The sequence below is a fragment of the Dermacentor variabilis genome, chromosome 8 (genome assembly GCF_050947875.1).
Source record: "Dermacentor variabilis isolate Ectoservices chromosome 8, ASM5094787v1, whole genome shotgun sequence".
NCBI classification, from domain to species: domain Eukaryota; kingdom Metazoa; phylum Arthropoda; class Arachnida; order Ixodida; family Ixodidae; genus Dermacentor; species Dermacentor variabilis.
In genome coordinates this window covers 106,271,627-106,299,407 of record NC_134575.1, presented here as the reverse complement: position 1 = coordinate 106,299,407, position 27,781 = coordinate 106,271,627, and the positions used below count along the sequence as shown (strand labels likewise).

Here is a 27,781-nt window from a genome sequence, read left to right as displayed (position 1 = left end):
GGGAACCAAACCTCTCAGCAAATCTCGATTCTTGCTCCGTGATCTCGACGCAAGAGGTCGCGTGTTGAGCCACCACTGTGGCTTCACGGAGCATTCGCATGCCAAGGCTGGATGCGTGACGTAATGGTCCCTCCTATATTTTTCCTTCATGCTTGGCGCGTTTCGATTCGGCCACTTCGACATGCTGAACAGTTGAATTAGTAGCCACTGTGCGTGTTCGCAACGTCTGATACACGTCGAAAAGCAAGGATTTCTTTGAAGTTTACGAACGATGAGGGTATATAAAGCGTAATAAACAAAGCCACAATAACGTTTGAATCCACAAGCACGAAAATCAGACAAACCGATGTACTGCCCATCATTCCCATGGTGGCTGAACAATTACGGCGTCAGAGTTCCTTCTAGTAATTATTGTAGGAAACTATGCAGGAAGTACATGACAGCCGAACGAGTGCCCCCGTATCGATTAAAGACTACCGGAAAGCAAACGTTCTCGGCCAGCACACCGAGTCTCAGAGGTCACTTGTGAGGCCGACCTTTCGAGGGTAAAAGCGAAGGGAATCGCTTAGTGAACGATGATGGCTTAGTGAAGGGAAAGAGCGAAGGAAATGCCCCTTAGTGGGTATCGGGCACATGTGCATTTGGGGTCATCATTATCGTCATTTTCAATGCTCGGGCAAAGTAGAGGAAGCCGAAGACGTTGTCAAGGAACGCTCGGCTGATCAGGCGGTGGAGTCAGCGGGGGGCGGCGATGCGGTCACCGCGAAGATCCCAGGGTGCGCCGATTGCCCAGCACGTCATGTGAAGCCGGCTGCGCTTTACACCGGCGGGTCATCGACGTGCAGAACTGCGGGCCGACAACTGCCAGGGCGAAGTGGTCCGGGAGGTCATGCGGTCGAGTCGTCCGGACATGTACGCATTTCGTATAATCGCTCGATACGTTTCATTTTCACTGCGTTTAGGAGCTTGTATACCGCTATCATGGAAAAGAAAATTGAAGAAATTGCTGTGGTTGAACGCCGTGAAACTCTCGAGCGATAGCGCGGTTTTGCTTGCTTTGGGAAAGGGCGCAGACGCTGCTGGGCGCCGTCGGCAACTACCGCATCTGCACTTACACCACAAGACAGCGCACAGACGCTGCTCGGCGCGGCAGCAGCAGCGAGCGAATTGACGTGGAAAGCACAGCGCATGCGAAGCTACCAGGGCTCGGTGCACTTTGCGCACATCGCAGATCGCTTTCAAGATATGGGCACCCACGCGGCCTACGCAGCAGCCGCCGGTAGTGGCAGGCTAAGTCCCAGTGTGACCTTGACTGAGCTTGAAGGTGAGATTTACGGAACCAGGCGTTTTCTGGGTTTGTACCTGGAGTAGCAGAGCTATCGCTCTAAAATCATTGCGCCTTACTCGGTTACCTGCACATGGGGCACCCGTCTAATTCTCCGTGCCTAGAGGATTAGAAGGCTTCCAGAGACTCACAGAGCGGTCGGGTTCAAAAGTGGCGAAGCCGAAGGGACGCACCGTCGCGTTCCGCTCAGTCGGCTCTATAGCTGCCGGTAGCATGTTAGCGTTCCTGCTGAGCGGCTGTGTGCATATAGTATATCTCGCCGCGGTGAACCTGAACATAACTTATGCGATCCTTTGGACGCTGAACAATGGCGGCAGGTTTCTTTCAGTCTCACCCCTGTGCGCCATCGAGAGACGTATTAGAGGTTCGAGGCCTGCAACGCCGTTTGCGGCGCTCTTCCTCGCGCCAGCTTTTCGAGACGTCTCCAGCGCAGCGCTAAACCTTGCAATACTTCGCCTTAAGGTAAACTGACAATTTCTACAGCGAAGCTGTTAAGGGCTACTTTCCCCAGGATCGTATCCGTGTTTAACATAGAAATCCCCATACGTGGGCTGATCCAGAAGTTAGTGCAATACCGGGCCGACGCGCGGCGGAGGTGCAGTTCGCCATTAAGGGACCCACATAAACAGTTTCGCTGGTCATCCTTATTCACAAAGTGCAGGGGCACTGAATTTTTTATTGCGATAGCAATTAACGGAGTCTCAGGCGCATTTGTGCCGTCGCCGTGAGGTTCCGTATACAATCCAAGGACGATAAGATCGTTGCCGCTCGCCGTATGCTGTATGTGCGAGCGAAAGCGTGCGAGGGTGAGACGGTGAACGCGGCTCAACCTCGCGTGCGCGAGCGAGGAAGGCGGGGTGGAAGCGCGCCCTCTTCTGTCGCGCGCGAGGAGCGGGGATGAGGCGAGGGAGGCGGGGGGCGGGGCGTTCTTCTCGGGTAGCTGCTGCTTACGGCGCAGCCCTGCGGGCGCCTGTCTTGAAAGCGATCTGCGACGGTATGCTACGTGGCACAAGCGCGCACCCACGTGGGCCTCATCTTCAAAGCGATCTGCTATGTTTGCGGAGTTCGCGCAGTACCGGTAGCTTCGTATGCGCTGTCATTTCGATGTTTCGTTCGCGCTGAAGCGAGAGATGCGCGAAGGTCAATTCGCTCGCTGCTGCTGCCGCGATTACTCGCTCCAGCGTTTTCATCGAGTTTCCGCGGTCATCGAGTGAGACGGCTTCATGATTACCTGTGCGCGCGTCACACCGGGCTTGTTAATTTTGTTAGTAAGCGAATGTTTGCAAGTTTGTACGGCCGATAAAATTACTATCCTTACTTCGTATAGCTATCTACTAATTTGCTATCGCAATTAGTGCTTCGCATTTTGGGCGAAACTGCGACTTTTGTTTTTGCCGACTGCATTCTTGCACGAGCCGTGCGATAGTTTCACATCCTTTCTGAATAAAAAAAAATTGCCAGTTTCGCCCGAAGGCTGATAAGCACTGACGGCGACCGCAATGCATTGGGCTGCGTTTGAACTCCTCGCACGGAGGTGTCTCAACTGTATGCGCAGCTGCGTATGGACGGGACATGCGCGGATGCGCCGACATATCTGACACTCCCCCCCCCCCAAAAAAAAAAGAAAGCTTTGACATGGCGTGCAGAGCCTGTATTGGCATTGCACAGGCACCCCTGCGTTGTTTGTAAGGAGCGGCGCCAGCGAAATTACACAACTTCCAGGCTGAGAGCGCTCATAATGTTTTGCCCCTAACTGACTAAAAAGATTTAGGATAAAACGCACGCGGCTGTGAAATAAATGTACATTACTTTTGTTTCCGTGTTTGAATTAAAAAAAAAGGTTCTGAGGAATAGTTCCGTGAAGAAGAAACTACACTGCCTTATAGCAACTTTGGCGGTTGAATAATATAGCAGCTACCTTGCACACGAGGCACAGATAAAAATGTGGCATAGATGTAGCTGAAGATATACGGAACATTTCGGCGACGCCCGCGGTGAAAATTTGCTTGGAGTGATCATACAGGGGATCATTTCAAGTTTTATGGAATTTTTAAAAATAGCCTGCTGCAGATAACATAACTACAGTCCTTGAGCTGGACTATTCAGAGAGGCGGAAATTACTTGCGCAAGAAATCGAAACACATATTGAGCTAATTAACAACAATCCACAAGTACCTTTCGAATAAACTACATTACGTCGCATATTGCAATTTGGGACTTGTAGCCAGTGAGGTTGCAAGGCGTATCCACATGAAATTAGTGTCCAGATTGACACCAATTTTGGGATATGCGCCACCAAACTTGCAGTAAATATGCGCTGTTGTTCCACTTGCTATTTTAACAAAACGATCTTTTATGCATTGAAGCACAAAAGTAACTTGAACGCCCGTGTACGTATTTCGTTCCACACTTCGAGAAATATCTCGAGACTGGTGTCATCCTGCAAATTCATTTCGAGTGGATACGCCTTGCAAGCTCACTGGCTACAATTCGTAAATTGCAATATGTGCCCTAAGGTAATTAGTTAAGAAATTAATTAGTGATGTTTTAAAAATTAGTTGGCTGAGTTTCGATTTCTCCTGCCATTGATGTCCGCGTCTTCGAATAACCCCGGCCAAGAATAAGAATTATGCCATCTGCCACAGGCGACCTTTAGAAATTCCACAAAACTTAAAAATGATCACCCTGTATAATTGATATCGCAGTGATGCGCTGCTAGGCTAGCTGGTGCATGTTGACGAGCAATAGTGAATCGACGTGGACACTTCGTCGTTCCATGCCCGTCTTTTCGATCTTCTGCTGCGGTACAAATCTGGTCAAAAACTATTCTTTTTGTTTCTCTTTCCCCTCTCTCACTCTCTTGAGCGCGGATGGATGCATGATGCAACTAAAACATGCAATAACTCTGTTGGTGCAGTATGCTTTCGCGGTTGTTGCTTCTCTCGCGAAGGCTTTATAATTACGTACTGTTCGTAGCAGGCTTCCTTGCGCCGATTGCCCGCCGTGGTAGCCCACTGGCTGCAGAGGCAGACTGCAAAAAAAAAAAAAAAAAATAGAAAGCCCGTATTGGGTGGACGTTAAAGGGGCCCGGAACCACCTCTCGGACTTGGTGAAATAACATAGTCCGCGGGTCCGCATAGGTTGCTGTGAACACGTCGGCCAAGTTTTGCTGTCGTAGGCGCTGCGTGGAGCTCGCAGGCGGATCACGAAGTCACCTTTCTCGCAGACGCTCTCTTTTCAACAGGAGGCCCTGTCCTCACTCTCTTCTAGACGCACTATTTCGTCATCGGACGCACTATTTCGTCATTCCCTTAGACGGCTGCTATTGGCCGATAGCTGACATCAAGCTGCGGTCGGCTTCTCAGCTACATGGCGTAGATACCGCGGCCACCGCGAGGTGCCGCCACGAGTCCACTAGCTAAGCGCACTGCGGCTCGCTGAGGGCAGCCACGTTTGGCTTACGTTTAGCGCGTCGCGGGCACCAAAGGCGGAAGTTGTGGCGTCTGCGTTAACATTAGTGAACATCCAAAATGAAACTTGAACTGCGCGCCGTGGTGACATTTAGGAGGCGGAGCGCTGTGGGCACGCCCCACTGCGCCTTATCCTTCGCAGTGCGAGGCATTGAAGGAGGAACGGGCGCACAGCGGAGGCCGCGTTTGATCGCCAATCACTCCGCTTCTGCTGAACGCAGTGAAGTACCTTTTGCTGCAAAGTATTCCTGAAATATCCTATTTTTACTTCGAGTGCCCATCTCCACTTCGATAAAGAGTGGTTCAGGGCCCCTTTAAGGAAACCCGGGTGGTCAAATACCATACGGAACGCTCCCCTTTCTTCCCCCAGTTCGCCGTGCCTCATAATGAGATTGTGGTTATCGCACGTAAACCCCAGGAATTAATCATTGGGAAGGGTAAAAATTCGGCCTTGTTGGTAGGACGTACTGCAAGTGAAGAAAGTGAAGGTGAGTACAACACATGCGCTACATCTACCGGGTGTCCCCGTAAACTTGGACCAAGATAAAAAAAAACAAAACAAGGAGCTCTAGAGAAATCGTACCGACTGCATAATAGCGGCAGTCATGTGCACTTACAGCCGGTGTTTTTTTCCTTATGAAGTATTAATTCATTCGCTGATTCTAATTAGTGAACTTTTTATTATTAATTACATCGCAAACATGTCAATTACCAAGTTGTAGGGTACCTTAAGTAACCTCGGAATCAAGCATTTATTTCGTGCTGAAGTGTGCGTGGTCGTTTTTTCGAAGAAAAAACAAGCTCGCTAAATACGCGAAACATGAAATGTACGCTCACCGACACTCAAGCGCCTCCAAGCAACCTTTGAAAGATATACGGCTGCAATTGTTTATCGCCGCATCGTACAAGGCTTCGTCATGTAGGATGGCTCGAGAGGTTTCGCGACCTGACTAGCGTGGTGCGATAAGCGTCAGTGCACCTACGGACGCAAGAATGTTGTGCTGTGGTGCTCAATCATGGCGCACTCGGGATAGCTTTAACGTTCGCGTATCATGAAACAAAGCTGCAAAAGAGATTCAACCAATGTAAAAAAATATGTATATATAGTGCGAAAAAGTGCACGAAAAAAGAAAAAGAAGACAGCTCTCGGAAGAACAGAAAAGTTACTCAGGAGTTCACTTATATAAAAAATGAACCAAAAGTACGTAAGGCGTCTCAGCCGCCCACAAAGAAACATCCAAAGGTGCAGTTGGTTTAGCCATTGACCCTTTCTCTCTCTTGAACTACGGAAAACAGGCAAAACAACGCAATTTTTTTGCCTACCTCTATCTATCTCTGTCGCAAGCTTTTCTTTTGTAAGGATAAGGTGACATCATAAAGGTGCATTAAACAGTCACGTTTTTACAGCAGTTTTAAGCGGTTATTTTCCACTGCCACATATAGCACGTGCTCAAACAGGTCACCATCTGAAGCAATACTGTACCTGCCTCTTTCCAACACTTTTGCTGTTGCAGCTTTGACTAACGGCGTTCGAATCTCGCGGCAGACTCTGCTTATTAAGGCGAAACCCTTTAGTGGCTCATGAGTGTCCGCGGGGCGCAGTCCGTGGTGGACGCAGGAAAGCGGTGATCATCGGCGAGGGGAGCAAGGAGAGGAGGCGCCAAGCCAGTAGCGCTGTGCGAGTGGGCGCGTGGGAGAGCGCGGACATGCGCGTGGGGGTGCGCGCACATCGGCGACAAACCTTGCAGCCATATGGCTGTGATTGCATCTCATGCTCGCGGCCAGGGCGGCGTCCGTTCGCAGAACAGTTCAGACAACAGCAACAGAGGCTGTCATAGATAGGCTTTCGCCTATCGCAGTTTAGCTCAGCAAAGTGCCCATCGATTTTTTTTGCCTTTAGAGCGTCCGGTATGGCAGTTTCGCTGATATACGCGTGATCTTTCATGTAGCCCCACAAGAAAAAGTCCAGCGGTGTCATGTCCTGTGACCTTGCAGGTCAGGCTACAGGTCTGTGCAGGCCAATCCACCGTGCAGGAAAAAGCTTGTTGAGCCACGCTCGAGACTACTACTAAGCGCAGTAGCGCCATCGTGTTGAAACCACAGGTTCCGAAGGTGCGCAAGTAGAACGTTGCAACATACGTTGTTCACGGGGCCCTCGAGGACCTCGTTGACGTAGCGTTGCGTCGTTAGTGTGTTGTCAAAAAAAAAAAGATGGGTCCGATGATGTTGCCATAAAGTACCGAACCAAACATTAAACGACCACTGTTATTGGTGTCGTGTTTCTGCCAGCCAGTGGTGAACCCTATTACTCCAGTAGTGCATGCTGTGAACTTGTGCGTTTCTGGAAAATTTAGCCTCATTCGTCCAAAGCACGCGAGTGAGAAAGTCCGGTTCTTCTTCACATTTCGGGAAATTCTAATTTGCAAAGTCAAGTCTGTTTTCAAAATCTCGGTCTTCAAGTTTTTGATGAAGATGTACATGGTACCGGTGCATATGACCTTTCTTTTTTTTTTTAAGTCCTCCAAACTGATGACCTTGAGGTTCTGAGCTCGGCACTGGCGTCGCGCACACTACCGTGAGGGTTAGCAGCAAAGAATGCCAAAACATCCATAGCCGCTTTTTGAACTACCGTCCCAGTCCTACGTCGCTTTTCTGTGAAGTTACCTGTCTCGCAAATGACTTCGTAGTTGTAAGTATTGCTGATGGACAAGGGCGTCCTCCACAATGCCACATCCGGAATAGCGTCGCTGCCATCCTCTTGTCGCCGTGCGCCACCCCCAAAGCTAGGATTGTGATCATTCGTGAAGGGCATGCCTGTCTTCTTGAAGAGCAGGCCACTGGCGCGGTGCCGTTGAGATCTCCCGTTATTATCTACGCACTGACACATCAGGCAAAATGATTTACGTAATCGACAGCAGCATATGCTGGCCGTGCAGATCCGCCGAAACGCACTAAATAGACATAGCATCCGAAAGGTATGCTTCTATTGCTAAAGGGACAAAAGGAGCATACCGTTCCGGGCGCGTCTATCTACAGAACAAAACCAATGTGTAAAATAACAGTCCCAAGGGCGCCGTCACGGTTTCCCGGCTTCAAGATCCCACGCTCCCCCTATGGCTCCGCTACAATGCGTCAGCGGCGTGTTCCAATGATGCCGCGGCCATCACATAGCGTGAAGCCCTGTATGGAGCTGCCGCCGCTAGCAAAGCCGTGTATCCGTGGCTATTCGCTTGGGAGCGCTAGAGTAGAGGCGCGCGAGCGCGTACTTATTTCGTATTTTGGATGTTTCGCGCGCTTTTGCTTGTTTCTCGGAAAAATCAACGAGGCAAAGCTGAGCACGAAACAAATGCTTGATTCGGAGGTTACTTGAGGTGCCCTACAACTTTGTAATTGATGTGTTTGCGATTCAAGCAACAATTAAAAAGTTCACTAATTAAAATCAATTACTTAATCAACATTTAATGACGAGAAAAATACTGGCTGTAAGTACACACTACTACGGCTACTATGCAGTCGGTGCGAATTCTCTAGAGCTCTTTGGTTCTTTTAAAAATCTTGCTCTAAGTTAACTAGGACACCCGGTATAGTGCATCTATTGCGACGTATTCTGTTCTTGTTTCTTTAGCTTCACTTGCAGTTTTAATCCTTGCTCTGATTTATTCGCGGTTACTGTGGCTCACAAATGAAAACGGCAGTCTTTAACACTATTTACACCATACAATTCCTCCGAAACAAATAAACAGAAAACATACGGAAGTGTGTACAGCTGGCAGAAACAGTGACCGCACTGTCTGAGCTGTACGCGTGAACTGGAAACGCCGCACTGTAAGCAGCACTAATGGTGCCGGGATCAGAAGGCTCTTTCGATGTTGTGTATCTTGGGCGCCCCGCTGGCCTACACGCAGATCGACCAGCGAAGCCCAGCAGCGACCAGTCGCTTTCCCCATCTGGTAGTCGTCTGCGGGCATAGGCCACGCGTACCACGTGACCGCGGTGTCCTCGTGACCGGTCAGCGAGCAGTGACTGCGACAGCCGGCGCGCGCCATGGCCCTGAAGCGCATCAAGAAGGAGCTGGATGACATCAGCCGTGACCCACCGGCCAACTGCTCGGCGGGCCCCATCGACCACTCGGACCTGTTCAACTGGCAGGCCACCATCATGGGTCCGTCGGACAGCCCCTTCGAAGGGGGAGTGTTCAGGCTCAACATCGTCTTCCCCAAGGACTACCCGTTCAAGCCGCCCAAGGTTTGTACACAGAATAAGTTGCGTCAATGGAGTTTTAACTTGTCCGTGCCAACTGGATGCCGAGCCACCGGAGATGCGTAGACGTGAAGCAGCCGCGTTGGTGGCGCCATCTTGTGGCACAAAGTTTAACAAAGTATTATTGCGACGCCCATCCGTATCGTACTTAGCTACTGGTGCAAAGCGTCGGCAGTCAAGCAATCGCTAACGCGCGCGCCCCCTCCGCCCCCCCCCCTCTACACACACACATACAACGTTTCTAACGCGTTGTGGTTGCGTAAATGTTTAAAAGATGTCGCTTTCACCCTTGTTCCTATACTCTGCGCCCGTAGCATTTCGTAAAGTGTCATGCGGAAAACGTAAAGGTATAATATTTGGGACACGTCGAAGACGTCGCTCTCTCACAGCGCTTATCTCATGACTTTTCACTATCGAGGAAGGAAATAAACTAGGAGGGAGAGCAACAACTTGATTTGGGCGCGTTACACCCCCGTGGATGTATTGAATGTCGAAACATAATTTTAACACTCTTACCTTGTCTGAAAATATCGGAAATGGGTAAATTTCCTACCAAAACACCCCTAGTGCACCCTTTAAATAATTTCAGGGTGCAAAAGAGGTGTTCCGTGCGAAAATTACACCTCGCAAGATTTAATGGTGCTCGCGCACTTCAACATTTGAAGCCAGTAAAAAGCCGTAAGTGTCAATTTCCCAGCGGCTTACGCCAAGTCATTATCGAACGCGACACGTGGTCACAGAAGGCTATGGATGTCAACCTGCTACTTTATATGTTTAGCGTCCCGGGTGGTGAAGTCAAAAGACATAGCTTTTAATACATACCTCTATATCGGGAGTTGGTCGAAAAAATTCCGTGTTAAGCCAGAGAACCCCCTTCCCAATAATGGGCGAGAATGCGCAGTTTAAGTCCATTGTGCGCGCGATTGGTTAGCTGCCATGCGAAGTACAGTGACTAACGACCCATCGTCCACGGTAACAATAGTACGAGGCCGCCCGCTTTCGCCTTTCGCCACACGCAGAAAGGCGACGAAAGAAACCTAGACCAGAAGTGCCTAAGCCTGTACTATATACAAGGGGGATAGCAAAGCAATATGGGAAGCACTGGTAAACACCCGACTAGTGAAGACGGAAGGTGACTAAAGGGCACCGAGAACGATAGCGTGCAACACTCGTGCATTAATTACGCATGCACGCGCCGCAGCCGTCGCCCCTGTGCCGCCTATGACGGCATTCACGCCTTGGTTATGCCACGCCGCGCATCGGGCCCACAAATTAAGCGGAATCTTCCTGAACGGGAACTGTCGAAGATAACGTGTAAATTTTATGTGGCCGTCGGCGTGGTGCGGAATGTATGTTTGCTAATGTGAATATGTGCATCTCTCTGCTCGTACTCCTCACGCACATATAGATAACGCATACATATTCACGAACGTAAATGTGTTTATAACTCGTATAAATGGAAAGACGGAACTACCTTTTCCTCTTCTCCTTTCTACCTTTCACATCTTGATGCTAGCTTCGCCTAAATTGTTTTACCTTAGTACTGATTTATACATAAACTGAAACACTGAATAGCATGTCTCATCAGTCTATGAGAGCAGCTAGAGGCGCTACTCCACTCTTAATGTGCTGTATTATTGCGGGTGGTTGCGTCGGTACAGTGGCTGAGAGGTAACGCTTCCGACTGGCAATCTGTAGACCCTCAGTTGGAATCCAGATTGGAAAGCGTCTTTGTTTATTTTTTCATAAACGTTTCGGAAAACGCTACGTTTTCTTTTTACAGCGATATATTTTGTTTTATCACTACTCTAGTCTTTCATAGGTCCGGCGAAGCGATCCCAAAGTCTGTATTTCTGGGAAACACCCATTGGGGGATAGGGTGAAATAAAAAAAAAAGGACTATTCCCAACGGGTGTAAAAGGGTGAGTTATAGACACCATAAAACACCCTTAAAGCGCATCTCCGGTATTTTTTTAACCACATTACGATTTTGTCATTCTTAAATGGCACTGACAGTCCGGTCACCGGTAGGGTGGTTCAATTTGCTTAGAAACTCACCAATAATTTTAAATAACCAATAAACGAGGTACAGTAACTGAAACGTGTATCTGCTTCGTGTGACGTCACGATGAGTCAATGACGTGAGATCTTACACTACACACGGTTAACCATCACACACGGTTAACCTTCGCTGCCTAGAAGATCGGAAGTAAATAGAAGAGAGGACAAGACAGGAAAGGTTCAAAGTGAGAGAGAAAGACTAGGATTGGAGAGTAGGGGCCCTATAACGTTCCAATATTTTTTATTCCAATCTCCTGACGTCAAATTTGCGCAACCGCCAACGCAAGCATGGGGCGGTCACCCGCAGGGTTGTCTGCACAAAACAATCAAGCGCTCTCTTCGTTCATAGGATGTCACTTTTGTTTGCTTGAAAAACGAATAACATTGCCTAGACTGAGCGGCTTGTCTTATCTAATTGGCTCACAAGAGGCGAGGAGCACGCTCAAGTGGAGAGGGATTCGATAGGGCCGAGCCAACTGAAAATCGATAAGCGGATGAAGAGGGTGGTGCCGACGTCTGCGATTGGTCCGCTTTCCCTTACTTAGCTTGCGGTGGCTCGTCGACAATCGCGGTGGCATGCCACGGAAGCTTAAGAACGACGCTAAAACGGATCCTCAGCAAAGAAGAGTTGGCAGAGCGAGGTCCTAAACGTACCGAACGTGCTCGAAAACGTTACACGGCCACGCAAAAGGTTTTATTACACTGAAATAAACGCATGCTCTCCGACAGGTGCGAGTAGGCAGTGCCTGAGCGATCGGCGGCAGCCATATTTTATTCCTTTTGGAACGGGGCAGCCTGCGGCTATTCAGAAGAAAATTCAGCTTTGTTCGGCATATTAATGCATCTTTATCGCGTACACGTCACTTTGACGCATTGAGTGTTTGCGGTTTTGTGACGTCGCGTGAGAGGCAGGTGAAGTGGGCGCAGCCCGAAAACTTTTGACCAATAGCCGAGGGCTAATGGCGAAGAGGCGTCGAATAAGAAATAACTTTTCTTTTGTCCGGTCAAATCATGCATAATCTGTGTGTACGCGTGATATCAGATGGGGATCTATCGCGGTTTTCGTGACGTCGCGAGACAGACAGGTGAAATGGGGGTGGTCCAAAAAAGATATTGACCAATCGTGGAGAGCTGATTGCAGAATTGGAGTAGAAACGTTTCGAATAGTTTTACGTTATAGCGCCCTAGGACAGGAAAAGGCAACTACCAATTTCCCCCAGATGGGTCAGTCCGGGGGTGCTGTCTACGGGAAGCCGAGGGGTGTGTTGCCGGCGCCGAGGGGCCTTAAAGGTCTAAAACACAGCATCGGATCAACCCCCCCGGATCCCCTTTTCCCCGGACACCGCTGAGACACGTACGGTTAAACGTGGGAGGGGCCAACCCCGGTGTGCTCGGGTCAGTGGTGTCGCCACACACCAAACTCCTGTTGACGCCCTGACACAACGGAGTCCACGACCCTGTCCCAAGGCGCTGCACGCGTGGAAGAATGCCGATACCTCGCCCACACATTTACCAGTAGGGATATTCGCACCGCCCCTTCACCCTATGTTCCTGACTCACTAGTCTGACTTTGGGTCGCTGCCTTCGGCGATGGAGTTTCACGCAAACTCCTTTTCAAGTGCCAGGGCCCCTACCGCGTGGTCAATCGAACGTTACCTATGAACTATACCGTGGAGCCGCTCGAGCCGCCGACGGATAAGCACCGCCGAAAGCGCGAAATTGGGAATGTTGAGCGGCTAAAGCATTACCTCAACTCACCTGTATTATCCTGCTCGTAGGTCGCCGCGAAGGCTCCTTTTCGTCGGGGAGATAATTGCGTTGAAGAAGCACGAGCCGTATGCACTGCTTCGAGGATGTGGACGATGGCGAGTTAGTCGAAACCTCGTGTCTGCATTGCCTGAGATGTGCGACCTATCGCCGCGATGTTGTGCTCTCTGACGACTTCATTACGCACCAGAACGTCTCACGACATTATGCATACATATATATACACAGACCCTGGGAAGTACCCTAAGAACGCTAACGCATTAAGCTGTTTTTCCCGCACTGGCGCAGGTGAGCTTCATCACCAAGATCTACCACCCGAACATCAGCACGCACGGCGACATCTGCCTGGACATCCTCAAGTCGCAGTGGTCGCCGGCCTTGTCCATCGCCAAGGTGTTGCTGTCCATCTGCGTGCTCATGTGCGACCCGAACCCAGACGACCCGCTCATGCCCCGAGTGGCGTCCGTGTATAAAAACAACCGGGGTCTCTACGAGACCACTGCCAGGGAGTGGACCAGGACTTATGCCATGGAGTAGGGACCACAGGTCCAGGCGACGCCATGCCGGCTTGGAGAGGGATCGCCCACTGCTCCTGCCTGTTGTTGCGAACGGGGGTACAAAAGACTAGGCGGGCCTATGTTGTGAAGACGCGTCGACCAAGCGGTGACTTTGCATTCGCCGTCGGTGATCTTGTGCTGAATTTGGCTCGAGGGAAGATGCCGATAGCGGAGAAGAGTTTTTAGGCAACTACGAATACAACATTCTGGCCCGCCTGATAAAGATATAAACTAGTATGCTCCCTTTATTTTCTCGTAGAACGGTCCTTACATGAGCGCGGAGGTATACCTATGTGGCGAGTTAGACACCGATCGTGTTCACCGTACGTATTGAAGGAAATTGTACCCTTGTGGGTGCGGTTTTAGAAGCGCTCTTCCAGCGTCATTACTTTTTCCGTAACATTCGAAAGTGGGCGGGCTCGTTCAAGCCCACCATAATGCAACTTTACCGCACCTTTGCTATATTTCAGGGTTCTAAGAGGGTTAAGGCACGTTGGCAAGCTAGTCGGTTAGAATCCATGATAGAGTGTACAAACGCGACTGAACGAGGACGTGGAAAGAAATATATACACAGACACAGCGCTTCTGTGTATCTGTTTATTTCTACGTCCTCGTTCAGTCGCGCTTATATACTCCAAGAGTGTGTTATGCGCAAAACATACACCTTGCGAAGTTTAAAGGTGCTTTGACACTTCAACTGCTCAAGCAATTCAAAAGTATTTCATACGAGCTTATATACAGGGCGTCCCACATAGCTTGAGCCAAGAATTTAAAAATGAAGGGCGCGTCGGAAGCCAATTGAACCGAACGCATACTATTCTATATATATATAGCCGGCCTATAGTAACTCAGACAATTTTTTGTTTTCCCCATAACTCAATAATTAAGTTTAATTACTTAAGGTTTTATTTATTGGCTGAGGACCCCAAGTATGATACGCAGATTTGTAGAGCACCTTCAGAAACCACCGATCTAGTTGTTTCCTTTACGATACGTCTCACGTAGTCCTTTTTACCGGGTTGCAAAGAAAGCCCGCGAAATATGAAAAAAGGCCACGTGGAGCGCTTGCTCAGTGGTATCGTGTTGCTCTCAAGCGTGCGTTCGGTGAACAAGGTTGGCTCCCGTCGGATGACGGCGAAAATGCATGATGCTGGCCGAGCGCTGCCGAGGAGATCAAGAAGGCCCTACCGCTTCCTCACCGCCAACCATGATGCAGCCGACCTTGTTCGCCAAACGCAGGCATGAGAGCAGCACAATACCACTGCGCAAACGCTCCGTCACGTGGCTTTTTTCATATTTCGCGGGTTTTCTTTGCAAGCCGCAAAGAAGGACTACGTGAGACATATCGTAAAGGAACCAATTCGATCGGTGGTTTCTGAAGGTGCTCTGCAAATCTACGTATCATATCTGGGATCCTCAGCCAATAATTAAAAAGTTAGGTAATTAAAGGTAAATAATTATGAGTTATGGGGAAAACAAAAAATTCTCTAAGTTACCATAGACTATTGCGAATAGTAAGCGTTCGGTTCAATTCGCTTCCGACACGCCTTTCATATTCAAATTCTTGGCTCAAGTTACGTGGGACACTTTGTATATTCCCCAGCGGTTTCTGCAAAGTCAAAGCACAGTGTCAAAGTAGGCTACGCATATCATACTGTTGTGTCATTTGTATGGCGCCCCAGGTGGTAGAGCGACACGGCTTTAATTTTTGTTTCCAATCTTGCCTTTCGCTTTTTACCCCTGACCTTGTTTAAATTCTTTCAGCTAAGTGCTAGATTAGAGATCCGCTGCCAAACGTGAGCCAATCGTAGCTTTACAAAGCGCATCTTCTTTCTAATGTAGCATCGGCAGCAGCTCCATATTATGCATAGTAATGCACAGTTTAGTGCTGTATCGGTTGGAGTGAACACTCGCGGGTGCTTACGACCACGGAGCAACCTCCTGCCGATAACACATCATTCATTGTGGAGGTCGTGCTTCCCGGTCATAAGCTGGGGAGACTGGATCTGTCATTTCTTCCCCTGTCCTGTCCTGCCTGTGTGTTCTTAACGCCTGGCTTTGCTTAAATACTATCGCCTTGGTGTTGGTTTATAGAAAAACGGCAGAACGTGGCGGCGTCAGTCTATCAGAGCCACCAGTGGCGCGACCGCACTCTTGAGGCGTGGTATTTACTGCTGTAGCACCGGCGGAGTGGCTGAGAGGTAAAACTTCCAACTAGGTATGTTTGAAGAGCGAAATTTTCGAATCGATTTAGATAAGAATTTTACAGGAAAACGACCACCGAATGTGGAATCGAAGTTTTTTCAACTTTAAACCAACTTGAAATATCAAGTTTGCACGGGGATAACTTGGTAAGAAAGAAATCAGCATTTTGTGGATTGGCACATGCATTTAACATTGTTCCCAATTCGATGTCCGGCGAACTAAGGTGGTCCTAAATGTTAAACAACTAGCTTCAATAATGTGGGCACCATGTCAATGCCAGCACTGAAACAAGGGATCAGCCTGTGCCAGGTTCACGTACAGTTCGCTGAAGAAAATAAGTGCGAAACAACATTGTTTTAATTGGATGAAAACATGGTGCGAGTAGCGAAATGATATATATATATATATATATATATATATATATATATATATATATATATATATATATACTAAAAGCGAGTGATTCGTTTTAAATTACTGGAAATCATTTCCAAGAAATTATCTGTTAGCCCTTGCACCAAATTGGTAGTACTGCCCCGCAGCTGCAACTACCTTGCAGCCGAATCAATCGGAATGGTTCTTACATGCATCGATCTGTCAACCGCCACGCTAGACTGCGACCAGAGCACTTATTCGCCAAATACTCGAAAGAAACAAATATTCGTCACCTTAGTAAATTCGTAAAATCGCATACTAATTGAAAATTCGTAAAATCGCATACTAATTGAATAGCAGAGACTATTCGACTCGTGTTACGAATATCGAATATTCGCACGACCCACTACTTTCGACTGGCAGGTAATCCAGGTAACCTTTTATTCACCTCTCGCAAAGCACTTTGGGATTTCTGCGACAGACACCAGCGCTTGTGGCGGACGTCCTAATTAGTGAGTCAGAGCATATAAGATATTGCTGTAAAAAGAAAAAAGAACGTAGGTTGCAACTCCAGCAAAACGTCCATTGGGAAATCAGGGTGTAATTCCAAGGTAAGAACCATGTATATTTAGTCAAGATCCTCACAGGCTCAGAAGTGGAGTATCGCGTGAGGGGGGTTACAATTAGGTTAAACAATGAAACGGAGCAAGGAAAAACAATTAAATTATGGGGTTTTACGTGCCAAAACAACTTTCTGATTATGAGGCATGCCGTAGTGGAGGACTCCGGAAAATTCGACCACCTGCCGGTTCTTTAACGTGCACCTAAATCTAAGCACACGGGTGTTTTCGCATTTCGCCCCCATCGAAATACGGCCGCCGTGGCCGGGATTCGATCCCGCGACCTCGTGCTCAGCAGCCCAACACCATAGCCACTGAGCAACCACGGCGGGCAGGAGCAAGGAACTTGTACATACATTTAGCATTATGAAAATGGAAGTTATACAATAGTTAGCGATATCTAGGTCGTATCCAGTTTGTACAAAGCAGGTTGGAGTAAAAAATTTGTAAATGTACAGGTAATCCTACTTAAAACACGTTCACATGACATATTCGAATAATCAATTCACAATTAATTCATTAGTGCACTTAATTCACGTCTAAGAGTCACTGGATTACAACATTAGCTTTGAGTCAGGAAGGTCATTCCAATATATAATAGCCTGTTGCAGGGCAGATGAATTAAACGCGTTAGTTTTGCGAAAGAGGTGTTGTAAGCTATGTTCATTATGCAGACGTCTTGAACGGAATGGACGAGTTAAGGTTAAGGAAAACGAATGCTCACTGTGAATTGTTTTGTGGAATAAGCAAAGTAGCGAAATAGTTCGACCTTTTTCTAAAAGCGGGAGTGTTAGTGCTATCTTGATGTTTGTTACACTAGAGTTTACGCTATAATCTCTGACGATGAATCGAGTGGCTCGGTTCTGAGTAGCTTCAAGGTCATTAATAGATAATTTTGGTAAGGCGACCAAATTGGCGCAGCATATTCAAGCTAAGGGCGGATAAATGTTTGATATGCTATAGCTTGCGAGTAGTTTGAGGTGCATCGCAAAGATTATGCTTCATATAGCTGAGTGTACGTGATGTTTTTGCTGTTTTATGTTGATATTAGTTGAGCATGAAAGGGTTGGTGTAAGATGGACGCCTAGGTACTTATACGAGGATGTGCTGGAAAGAGAACCGTTGCTAAGCGTGTAGGTGAATGAATTCACACGTTTACGACTAAAGGTAATCAACTTGCATTTATCTGTATTTAACATCATTTGCCAGGAGGAACACCAATGGGAGATTCGACCAAGGTTTTGTTGAAGAGCGACGTGGTCATAATGCGCGTGAATTTTTCAGTATACGATGCAGTCATCCGCATACAAGCGAATCGTAGATCAAATACCTGAGTGCGAAATGTGCGTGTGTAAATGTGCGAAAAATGAAGCATGCAATCATCCATTTCCTCTAGCTGATCTCCGTGCATCTCTCAATTGTTATAATGTATTATTAGGTATGAAATGATGAAGTACCTTCATCCAGAAACCCTGAAAGTACTACTACCCCTCTTCAATACTACGTGCGCAGCTGGGTACATTCAGTCTTCTTGGAAAGAAGGAGATGTAATTCAGATACTTAGACAAGGTGAGGACTCGTCTATAGCTAGCCGTTAAGACCAATAGCCTTGACAAGTTGTCTGTGCAAGCTCTATCAAAAAATAGAAACCTCGTACCTCATTCGTCTTTTAGAAAACAACAAAATACTAGATCTTATGCAAGGTGCCTTCAGAGAAGAGAGGTCGACGATAGACCAGCTTGTCCGTATTGAGGCATACATTAGAAATTTGTTCATAAACAAGAAGTTCTTCCTTTCAGTATTTCTTGATTTGGAGAAAGCACAGACTCGACACGGCGCTTCGACATTCGCAGAGATATTTAAGCTATGGGTGTCCGTGGCAACCTGCTAGATACAATCGAAAGCTACCTGTCAAGCCGTACCTACCGTGTAAAGGTTGGCCAGGCCTTGTACAGGTCGTTGACCCAAGAGACGTGTTCCGCAAGGCGGCGTTCTTAGCTGTACATTCTTTATCGTGAAAATACACTCTCTGCCAACACGACAGTCGCGGAACAAGCAGCGATATCATTGGTTTTAAGGAATAATAAGTGGACACAAATTTACAGTGACTCTAAGATAGTTATTAGACACTTTACCAAAGGCTTTGTAACCAAGAGGGCTGCCCAGTAGATCAGTGAGATGGACAGCCAAGGGATCGAAATCCGCTGATTTCCTGCACACATGGGGTCTGTCGATCCATCTCGAAAAAATTTGGACGGGATGGCTAACGCAGCTGCACAAGGACTTACTATCCGTGCACTACGCCACCAGGACCATAATAATATACAGGAGGAGAACAGGGACCAATTACTTACACATAATGAAATCACGAAGCATTACTACATGAACAGAAGGGAATTTCCAGTGCCACACGCTAAGCCCAATAGAGCTCAAGCAGTGACTCTGAGATTGTTACAGACAAGAATTTATCAGAGTTCAAACTTTATTAACAGGCTGTATCCAGAAAGAGAGGTACCAATGAATTGCGAGAAGTGTAATCGCATCATTACTCTGGATCATATGCTTTGGCAGTGTTCTGTGTCTTTCACAGACCGTGACAAGGAAAGAGACTGGTGGCGATGAGTCCTTCACAGCGGAGTTCCCTTAGATCAAGTACAGGCCGTTCAGAAGGCCCACGATACGGCGGTAATGTTAAACCTTACTGTCCCAACGTGGGAGCCGCCTGCGTCAACCTAAGGGTTATTCTTAGGAGGAAGCTTCAGCTCGGGTGCTCCTATCTAAATACATGTAAAAGGAGAATTCGTTTTTCTCGGCAACCACTGCACCAAATTTGGCGAGGTTTGTTGAAGTTAAAAGAAAAACTTAAAATCTAGTGCCTGTTGGTTTCGAATTTTTGAGTTAGGCCGTCAATTTTTGATTAAAAATTGGCAAAAATTGAAAATTTTCAAAAAACGATACCATCAAGTTTACAACTCCATAACTCAACAACAAAAAGGATGATACAATTCTCTGAATCGCATCTAATAGTACATCTAAAGAGGACAAAATTGTGATATGTTACACATGAATATAAAAAATATGAGTAATATGGAAATACAGCTTTTGCAGAACCCTTGTAACCAACGTAATAAATTCACGTAACATATCAAATGACATATCAAATATGATCACTTTGAATGATCTAATGGATGCCGTTCACATAACCGCCATATCTGTTCTCGATGCAGAGCTATGAATTTGTAAACTTCGTGCTTCTATTTTTTTCAAACGGTCAAATATTTGAAAATATTTTTAACAACATTCAAGCCCTAAATTGAAATTCCGCTTCCGACAGTCACTAGAACTAAACTTTCGCTCTCAAATGCAAGAAATTTCATTAACATAGGTCCAGATGTTAACTCAGAAAAACGTTCTCGCGTTTTACATGTATTTAAAAAGGCCGCGTCGGAGTTGGGCCCGAGCTGAAGCTTTAGCTCGGGCCCAACTCCAACGCGGCCTATTCAAATACCTGTAAAATGCAAAAACGTTTTATGAGATCGTTTCCTCACGTGCATGTAGGCGGCGAGTGTTCATTTCTTCCGGGGGGTGAAGGGCTGGAGCTCGACCGGAAATCACTCCTCTGCTTGATGATGTGTGGTGTTTTATGGCGCAAGGGCCAGGTTTGACCAAAGAGCACCATGACAAATGGTAGTGTTAACGATGTATTATGGAAGGCGTGACTTGGCTGTAAAGTGGCCTAAAAATAGTCGCTGTAAAGGGCGTAAAATCTACCTGCTATAAAATTTTGGCGATGACTAATGACGAATACTATGAACATTAAAATCCATCGTAGAGGAATGATGCAAAATAGAAAATATATAAGATGGTAAAATTACTTGGAGCACTGCTGCCTCGCCAGAGCCCTTGAAACACAAGGGCCTAGAGGCATGTGCTGTACGAAAGAGCTATCACAGCGGCATCCTCTAAAGAGAGGACCCGCTACGAACAAGTGGGGCTAACAACATGCAAGACAACATCTTTCAGAAAACTTAGGACTGTGTTGGTGTCAAATAAAGGTTCTGGACCGAGTAGCATTACGGGATGTAGGGGGATGTGCTGCCGGTATGCTAGAGAAAAATGTTTCCTTCTCTCAGATTCGGCTGCCCGACACTCCAGGAGGACGTGGAGGACGGTCAGCCTCTCCCCGCATCTACCGCAGGTTGGAGGATCATTTTCAGTGAGAAGAAAGTTATGCGTGCCAAACGTGTGTCCTATTCTGAGACGACAGAATAGGACATATGTTCGCCGTGATTTTGTTACGGAGGGCTAAGAACCTAACTGTGGCTTTATCACGTGCAGTTTATTATTTACTTCTGCGTCCCACATACGTTGCCAGTGGTTTCGCAGTTTCCTTCTTAAGAAAGGCTTCAGGTCTGTGACAGGGACCGAAGTAGTAGAACTAACTGCATGCAATGAAATGGAAGTGGCCATCTTGTCCGCTAGTACGTTTCCCTCAATGCCCCTATGTCCAGGCACCCAGCATATAATCACATGTTGGTTAGATATATATGCTTTACACAGTACGGAGTAGAGTTCATTAATTACCGGATTTTTGTGGCTACAGAAAGACATCAAGGCCTTCACAACACTAAGGGAGTCCGTATATATAACTGATTTCTGGAGTTTTGATTTATTTATATGCGTTACGATCGACAGCAGTGCGTAAGCCTCAGCCGCAAAGATACTAGTTTCCGGATGCAGTACATCGGTTTCCGAGAAGGATGGACCGACGGCTGCATAGGACACCCCGTCATGTGACTTCGATGCGTCTGTGTAGAACTCCGTGCAGGAGTATTTGTGCTGGAGTTCCCGGAAATGCATTTGGATTTCAATCTCTGGAGCGTGTTTTGTAACTTGCATGAAGGATATATCGCATTGTATCAGCTGCCACTCCCAAGGAGGTAGCAGCTTGGCTGGATGCATTGGGCGAAGCTCGAGGATTGGGACACGCATTTCATCACTAAGCTCCCTCACACGCAGCGAGAAAGGCTGTCTTACGGAGGGACGATTATGAAAGAGTGTAGCATATGTCGTATGGTTAATGGTATTAAAACACGGATGTTGAGGATTAGAGTGGACTTTCAAAAAATATGTTTGGCTGATGTATGTTCTCTGCAGATGAAGTGACCACTCATTTGATTCTGCATATAAGCTTTCAATAGGACTTGTCCTGAAAGCTCCAGTGGCCAGTCGGATTCCTAGATGGTGGATCGGATCTAGCATCTTTAGCGCGCTCGGGGCTGCAGAATGATAGATCACGGCACCGTATTCCAACCGTGATCGGATGAGGCTCTTGTAAAGATTCATTGAACATTTTCTGTCGATGCCCCATGTTGTGTGGCATAACACTTTAAGGAAGTTCATTGTTTTTAAGCATTTGACCTTGAGGTACTTTATGTGTGGAATAAAAGTTAATTTCGAATCAAGTATGACGCCTAAGAACTTGCGTTCTTTGTTCACAGGAATTCGCTGACCATACATTTCGATACTGGGTTCTGCAATGAGGCCTCCCTTTCTTGTGAAAAGCACACAAGAACGTTTGTTGGGGTTAACTTTAAATCCGTTTTCTTCTGCCCATTTGGACACTTTGTTCAAGCCCTGTTGAACTTGCCTCTCACATACTGTAAGGTTACAGGATTTGCAACCTATCTGTATGTCGTCTACGTAAACAGAATAAAAAATGGCTGGCGGTAATGAAGCACGAAGGGTGTTCATTTTCCCGATGAAGAGCGTGCAGCTAAGTACACCTCCTTGAGGTACACCAGTTTCCTGTATAAAAGGTGGCGACAATACATTGCCGACTTTCACGCGGAATGTACGGTTGGACAAATAGCTTTATATTAGGACGAGCATATTGCCACGGATGCCAATTGCCGACAAGTCTCTCAAGATTCCATAGCGCCACGCAGTGTCGCACGCCTTCTCCATATCGAGGAATACGGATAGGAAATATTGTTTATGTAGAAAGGCGTCGCGAATGTTTCCCTCAATGCGCACAAGGTGATCGGTTGTGGACCGCCCTTCTCTGAAGCCACACTGAAAGGGATCGAGGATATTGTTGAGTTCAAGGAAATATACAATTCTGCGGTTAACCATTTTTTTCAAAAAGCTTACAAAGACAATTTGTAAGAGCTATCGGACGGTAACTTGCCGCCAAGGAAGGGTCTTTACCCTGCTTAAGAACAGGGACCACAATCGCTTCTTTCCATGTGGATGGGAGGTATCCCGGAGCCCAAATAGCGTTGAAAAGCGTGAGTAGTGTAAGTTTGGTGTCAGTGTGTAAGTTTCTGATCATTTCGTACATGACTCTATCAGGTCCCGGTGCAGAGCTTTTGCATGTGCTCAAGGCAGCTCTCAACTCAGCAATACTGAACGGCCGGTTATAAGGTTCATTCTGTCTGGATTTTCGTATTGTTGGCTTACATTCTTGTATTTGTTTGTATTTTAAAAAGGATTGCGAATAAGGGTTTGAACTCGACACGCTCTCAATGTGTTCTCCAAGTGAGTCTGGCTGATCTTTCAGTGTTACAGCTGGTGTGTTCACCAAAGGAATTGAATATGTTTGTCGCCCTTTTATCCTATTAACCCTGTTCCAGACTTTGGCCTCATCTGTATAGGAGTTGATAGCAGATAAAAACTTCTGCCAACTCTCTCTTCTGGCCTGTCGGCGGGTTCGCCTGCCTTGGGATTTTACTTTTTTAAAATTGATAAGATTCTCCGCAGTGGGGGAGGCGCGTAGCAACCCAAACGCTTTGTTTTGTTTCTTACGAGCGATCCTGCAATCGTCGTTCCACCACAGGACACGCCGTTTGCATGCCAATCCATTTACTTGTGATATATATTTAGTCGCGGCATCTATTATTAAGGCTGTAAAATATTCCACAGCAGCATCAATTCCTAACGAGGACATGTCATCCCATGATATACTAGTTATGTTTCGGAATTTCTCCCAGTCTCCTGTCTCAATCTTCCACCTAGGAGCCTGTGGTGGATATTCGTCTTCTTTAAGTGTTCTTAATAGTATGGGGAAATGGTCGCTTCCGTAAGGATTGTTAGTAACTTGCCATTCGAGTTCAGGCAGTATGGACGGGGAAACTATGTTCAGATCAATTGAAGAAAAGGTATTGTTTGCAAGACAGTAATATGTGGGTTTCTTCTTATTCAGAAGGCACGCACCAGGAGAAAAAAGGAACTGTTCACATGACGACCTCGCGCATCTATACGAGAGTCGCCCCACAGGGGGCTGTGCGCATTGAAATCGCCAGGTTCTGGATATTGATCTATAAAGGATTGGAATTTATGTTTCGTTAAATTGTTGTGTGGGGGTACGTAAAGGGAGCAAATGGTGACGAGTTTACTTAGAAGAACAGCTCGAACCGCCACTGCTTCAAGGGGCGTTTGTAGCTGTAAACGCTGACAGGCGATACTTTTATGAATTAAAATGGCAACACCGCCTGATGATACGACAGCATCATCGCGATCTTTGCGGAACTTGACATACGGTCGGAGAAAGTTTGTGTGTTGTGGTGTTAAGTGTGTTTCCTGTAGACACAGCACTTTTGGATTGTGTTTTTGGATAAGCTCTTGTACGTCATCAAGGTTCCTAAGAAGACCTCTGACATTCCATTGAATTATTTGCGTAGTCATATTGGAAGTAAATAAGTGCTGTGTGTATGGAGACGGAGGTGATGCCTTAGGTTACAGAGCTCTTTCGAGGCCCTGTAACGTGGGTTCTGCCCTTTCTGGAGCGTTCGAGGGAGCCTCGCCGCTCCTTAGGCGTTTGGTGCGCCTTGAGGACAGTTGTAGTGTCCATTGCCTCTTGTGAGGCGCCGGACACGTGCTCTTGCGAGCGAGATGTTACAAGAGAGTGTTCTGCCTTGGAGGGCAAGACCCCTGCGCCCACCAGCCCGGAGGTCGATGGGGCACCCTGCGGGATTTGGCTGCGCCGGCTGTTGCCAGGGCTGGAAGGGGCCGGGGGGTGTTGGGGCAGCCTCGGCTGCGCCCACCTTCGGGGTCGATGGTCTTCTCTGCTGTGTTGACGGAGCAGCGCTAGCTGCAACCGCCGCGGGGGCAGATGTTGTTGTGTGGGGGTACGTAAAGGGAGTAAATGCTGCCGACTCACTGCCTGTGGGTCGGACAGCTGCCGGAGGCCGTTGTGACGTTGCCCCCTTACGCGCCACATCGGCAAAGCTGCTCTTAGACAGGTGTGACACCCGCCTACGTGCCTTTTTGAAAGATATGTTTTCTTTGACTTTGATTGTCACAATCTCCTTTTCTCTTTTCCATGACGGGCAGGACCGCGAGTATGCGGCATGCTCACCATCACAGTTGACACAAAGTGGAGTATTCTGGCATGTTTCGGAGGAATCTTCAGTGTCACTGCACTTGGCACATGTCAGCCGGCCTCGACAGTTCTGTGAACTGTGGCCGAACCTTTGGCACCTAAAGCATCTAAGAGGATTGGGCACGTATGGCCTAACACGAAGCTTGATATAACCGGCCTCGATGGACTCGGGGAGGACACTTGAACCTAAAGTATCAGGTGTTTTGTTTGAATTTCTTTTCCATCTCGCCTCATCTTAATTCTTTTGACATTTATAACATTCTGTTTGCTGAAGCCCTCCAAGAGCTCAGCCTCAGTGAGATCCAGCAAATCATCATCCGAGACAACGCCGCGGGTGGTATTCATCGTGCGGTGCGAGGTTACTACTACTTGGGTCTCCCCAAATGATACTAGTTTTGGCAGTTTCTCAAATTGTTTCAGATCGCGGAGCTCCAAGAGGAGGTCACCGCTAGCCATCCTCGACACCTTATATCCTGGACCAAAACCTCGGTAAGAGACTTAGATACAAGGAACGGGGAGATTGTTCGCACTTGTTTAGCTGGTTTTTCTGCGTGGATCACATGAAAACGAGGAAAATTGTGTACTTGGCGTCCGAAAAACTGAAAGATCTCTTCGGTGCGCCCTCGTTTCTGAGGGCGATCAGGGAGTTTAGGAAAAGCGTTTTCCATAAGTACAGTTGGGTTTTCGGCCGCGATGCCGACCACCCACCATGGAGCCCAACAGAAGGACGTGACAGGAGTTCCTGCTAGAGAAACCCTGCCAACGCCAGCCGTACATTGCTGCTATAACCAAATACAGCATAACCAAGGCTGGCTAGCTACACAAGGTTAACCCTCGCCGCCGGGAAACTAGGAAGTGAGGAGAAGTGATGAGAAGACAGGAAAGATGAAAAAGGCGAGAGAGAAAGACGAAGATTAGAGAGAAGGGCAGGAAAAGGCGACTGCCGATTTCCCCCGGGTGGGTCAGTCCGGGGGTGCCGTCTACGTGAAGCAGAGGCCAAAGGGGTGTGTTGCCGCCGCCGAGGGGCCGTAAAGGTCCAAACACCCGGCATTGGCTCAACCCCCAGGATCCCCTTTTCCCCGGACACGGCTAAGCCGCGCACGGCTACACGCGGGAGGGCCCAACCCTCGTGTGCTGGGTACGTGGTGTCGCAACACACCAAACGCCTGCTGACGCAGACGCCCCTGCGGGGCACTCCTCTGCTTGTATTGATGGATCGATGTGTAGTCACCGAGGGGTTCACACCACCGAATGACACCAGATTTGGGGTTTGTCGCGTTGTTTATCGCGGACCTCAACCAGGAGGTCGGCGCTCGACATAATTGTGACTTTGTGGCCGGGACCAATTGTTTTAGTGAGCCTGTTTGCGAAAGTGAAAGGTGAAATAATTCCGACGTTCTCTTTAGGGTTTTCACTATGAATGACGTGAAATCGTGGGAAGGTTTCTTTGTGTGGACCAAACTGCAATGTTTCTGCGGTGCGTCCTCTTGGTAAGGGGGCCATCAGGTAGACCGGGGAATGATGATAAATTCATAAATAGTTGCCTAATTTCGGCGGCTATGCAAGCCCACCCCCCACAGAGCCCCAACATGGGGATGCTACGAAACCCGAAGTAAATGCGGACGGCGCAGTATATAGGTACTAAAACCTTATATAATAGACTCAAGGTTGGATAAACTACACCAGGTTAACCCTTGCTGCCTGGAAAATTGGAAGTAAAACAAAGTGAAGACAAAAAAGATGAAAAGAGAGAGAGAGACGGTAGAAGGGAGCTACCTACTTTCCCCGGTCGGGTCAGTCAGGAGGTGTCATCTACGTGAAGCCGAGGCCAGAGGGGCGTGTTGTCTCCGCCGAGGGTCCGTAAAGGTGGAAAATACCGACATAGACTCAACCCCGGCCCCCATCCCCCTTTCCCCGGACACGGCTAAGTCACACAGGGTTAAGCGCGAGAGCATCCGACCCTCAACCGAGCACATGTGCTCGGTTCCAGGGTGTCGTCACACACCAAACGCCTGCTGACACAGACACCCCTGCGGGGATAAATATCCCAGTTTTGGCATGTAAAACTCAGGAAATTGTTTAAAGCCAATCACATGTCATCACATGCTAAATGTGGGCCGATCCCTAATATAGTACAGTATAAAAAATATAAGCCTATCCCGAAGATTCTGTAACCAAAGAAAAATTAGAGTCCGATGGTCCTTCTACTCCTGTCACGCCAGGGGTGACGGATTCAGCGCGGTGTGCAGTGACAACGCTCTACGTCACACTCAGCTCGTTGACGAAGCCTTTGTCCTTTATCGACTTCAACGCGAGTTTGAATGGTGTTCCAATGTTTCTCTTCTAAATTTATTTAGGACGAAGCAAAATAAAGAAACAAACAACCCCGGGTCAAGGGTGTGGGGAGCGGGCGGCGAGATTTAGGCAAGATTTGAGTCTTACGCCGAATGATTACGCACTCCACTACACATGGTTTTTTGAGCGCAGGAAAAGACACGCACTACCGGAAACGCAGCAATTTGTGCGTCGGCGGTCGTTATTTGTCCATTCATTTCGCAGAAGGCAAGTGAGTGCGTTTGGTTAGATCACTAATGAGCAAGCAAAAAAAAATAATTATAGCCGCACAGGCTGTTCCATCGCTGCTGCGAGTGTGTAGGTGCCTTACACAAATTTTGCGTGTGAGCCCTAAAGAATTCCGAAACTCAAGAACATGGTTTCTGAAGGAGTCCACCGAAAGA

At 47.7% G+C, this 27,781-nt stretch overlaps 1 protein-coding gene across 1 annotated transcript; it reads left to right on the top strand.

The window, feature by feature from the left end:
- Nucleotides 1-619: 619 nt before the first annotated feature.
- Nucleotides 620-13,798, top strand: LOC142591217 (ubiquitin-conjugating enzyme E2-17 kDa-like). The gene is made up of 3 exons (XM_075703579.1): nucleotides 620-912; nucleotides 8,721-9,060; nucleotides 13,192-13,798. The coding sequence occupies exons 2-3, from the start codon at nucleotides 8,860-8,862 to the stop codon at nucleotides 13,438-13,440; spliced, it is 450 nt and encodes a 149-aa protein (XP_075559694.1). The 5' UTR covers nucleotides 620-912; nucleotides 8,721-8,859; the 3' UTR covers nucleotides 13,441-13,798.
- Nucleotides 13,799-27,781: the final 13,983 nt, after the last annotated feature.

What these genes read in the sequence shown, in the direction of transcription:
- LOC142591217 (XM_075703579.1), top strand. Translation starts at nt 8,860, where the DNA reads ATGGCCCTGAAGCGCATCAAGAAGGAGCTGGATGACATCAGCCGTGAC. An exon ending in ACCCGTTCAAGCCGCCCAAG is followed by an intron (nt 9,061 to 13,191) that starts GTTTGTACACAG and finishes GCACTGGCGCAG; the next exon opens with GTGAGCTTCATCACCAAGAT.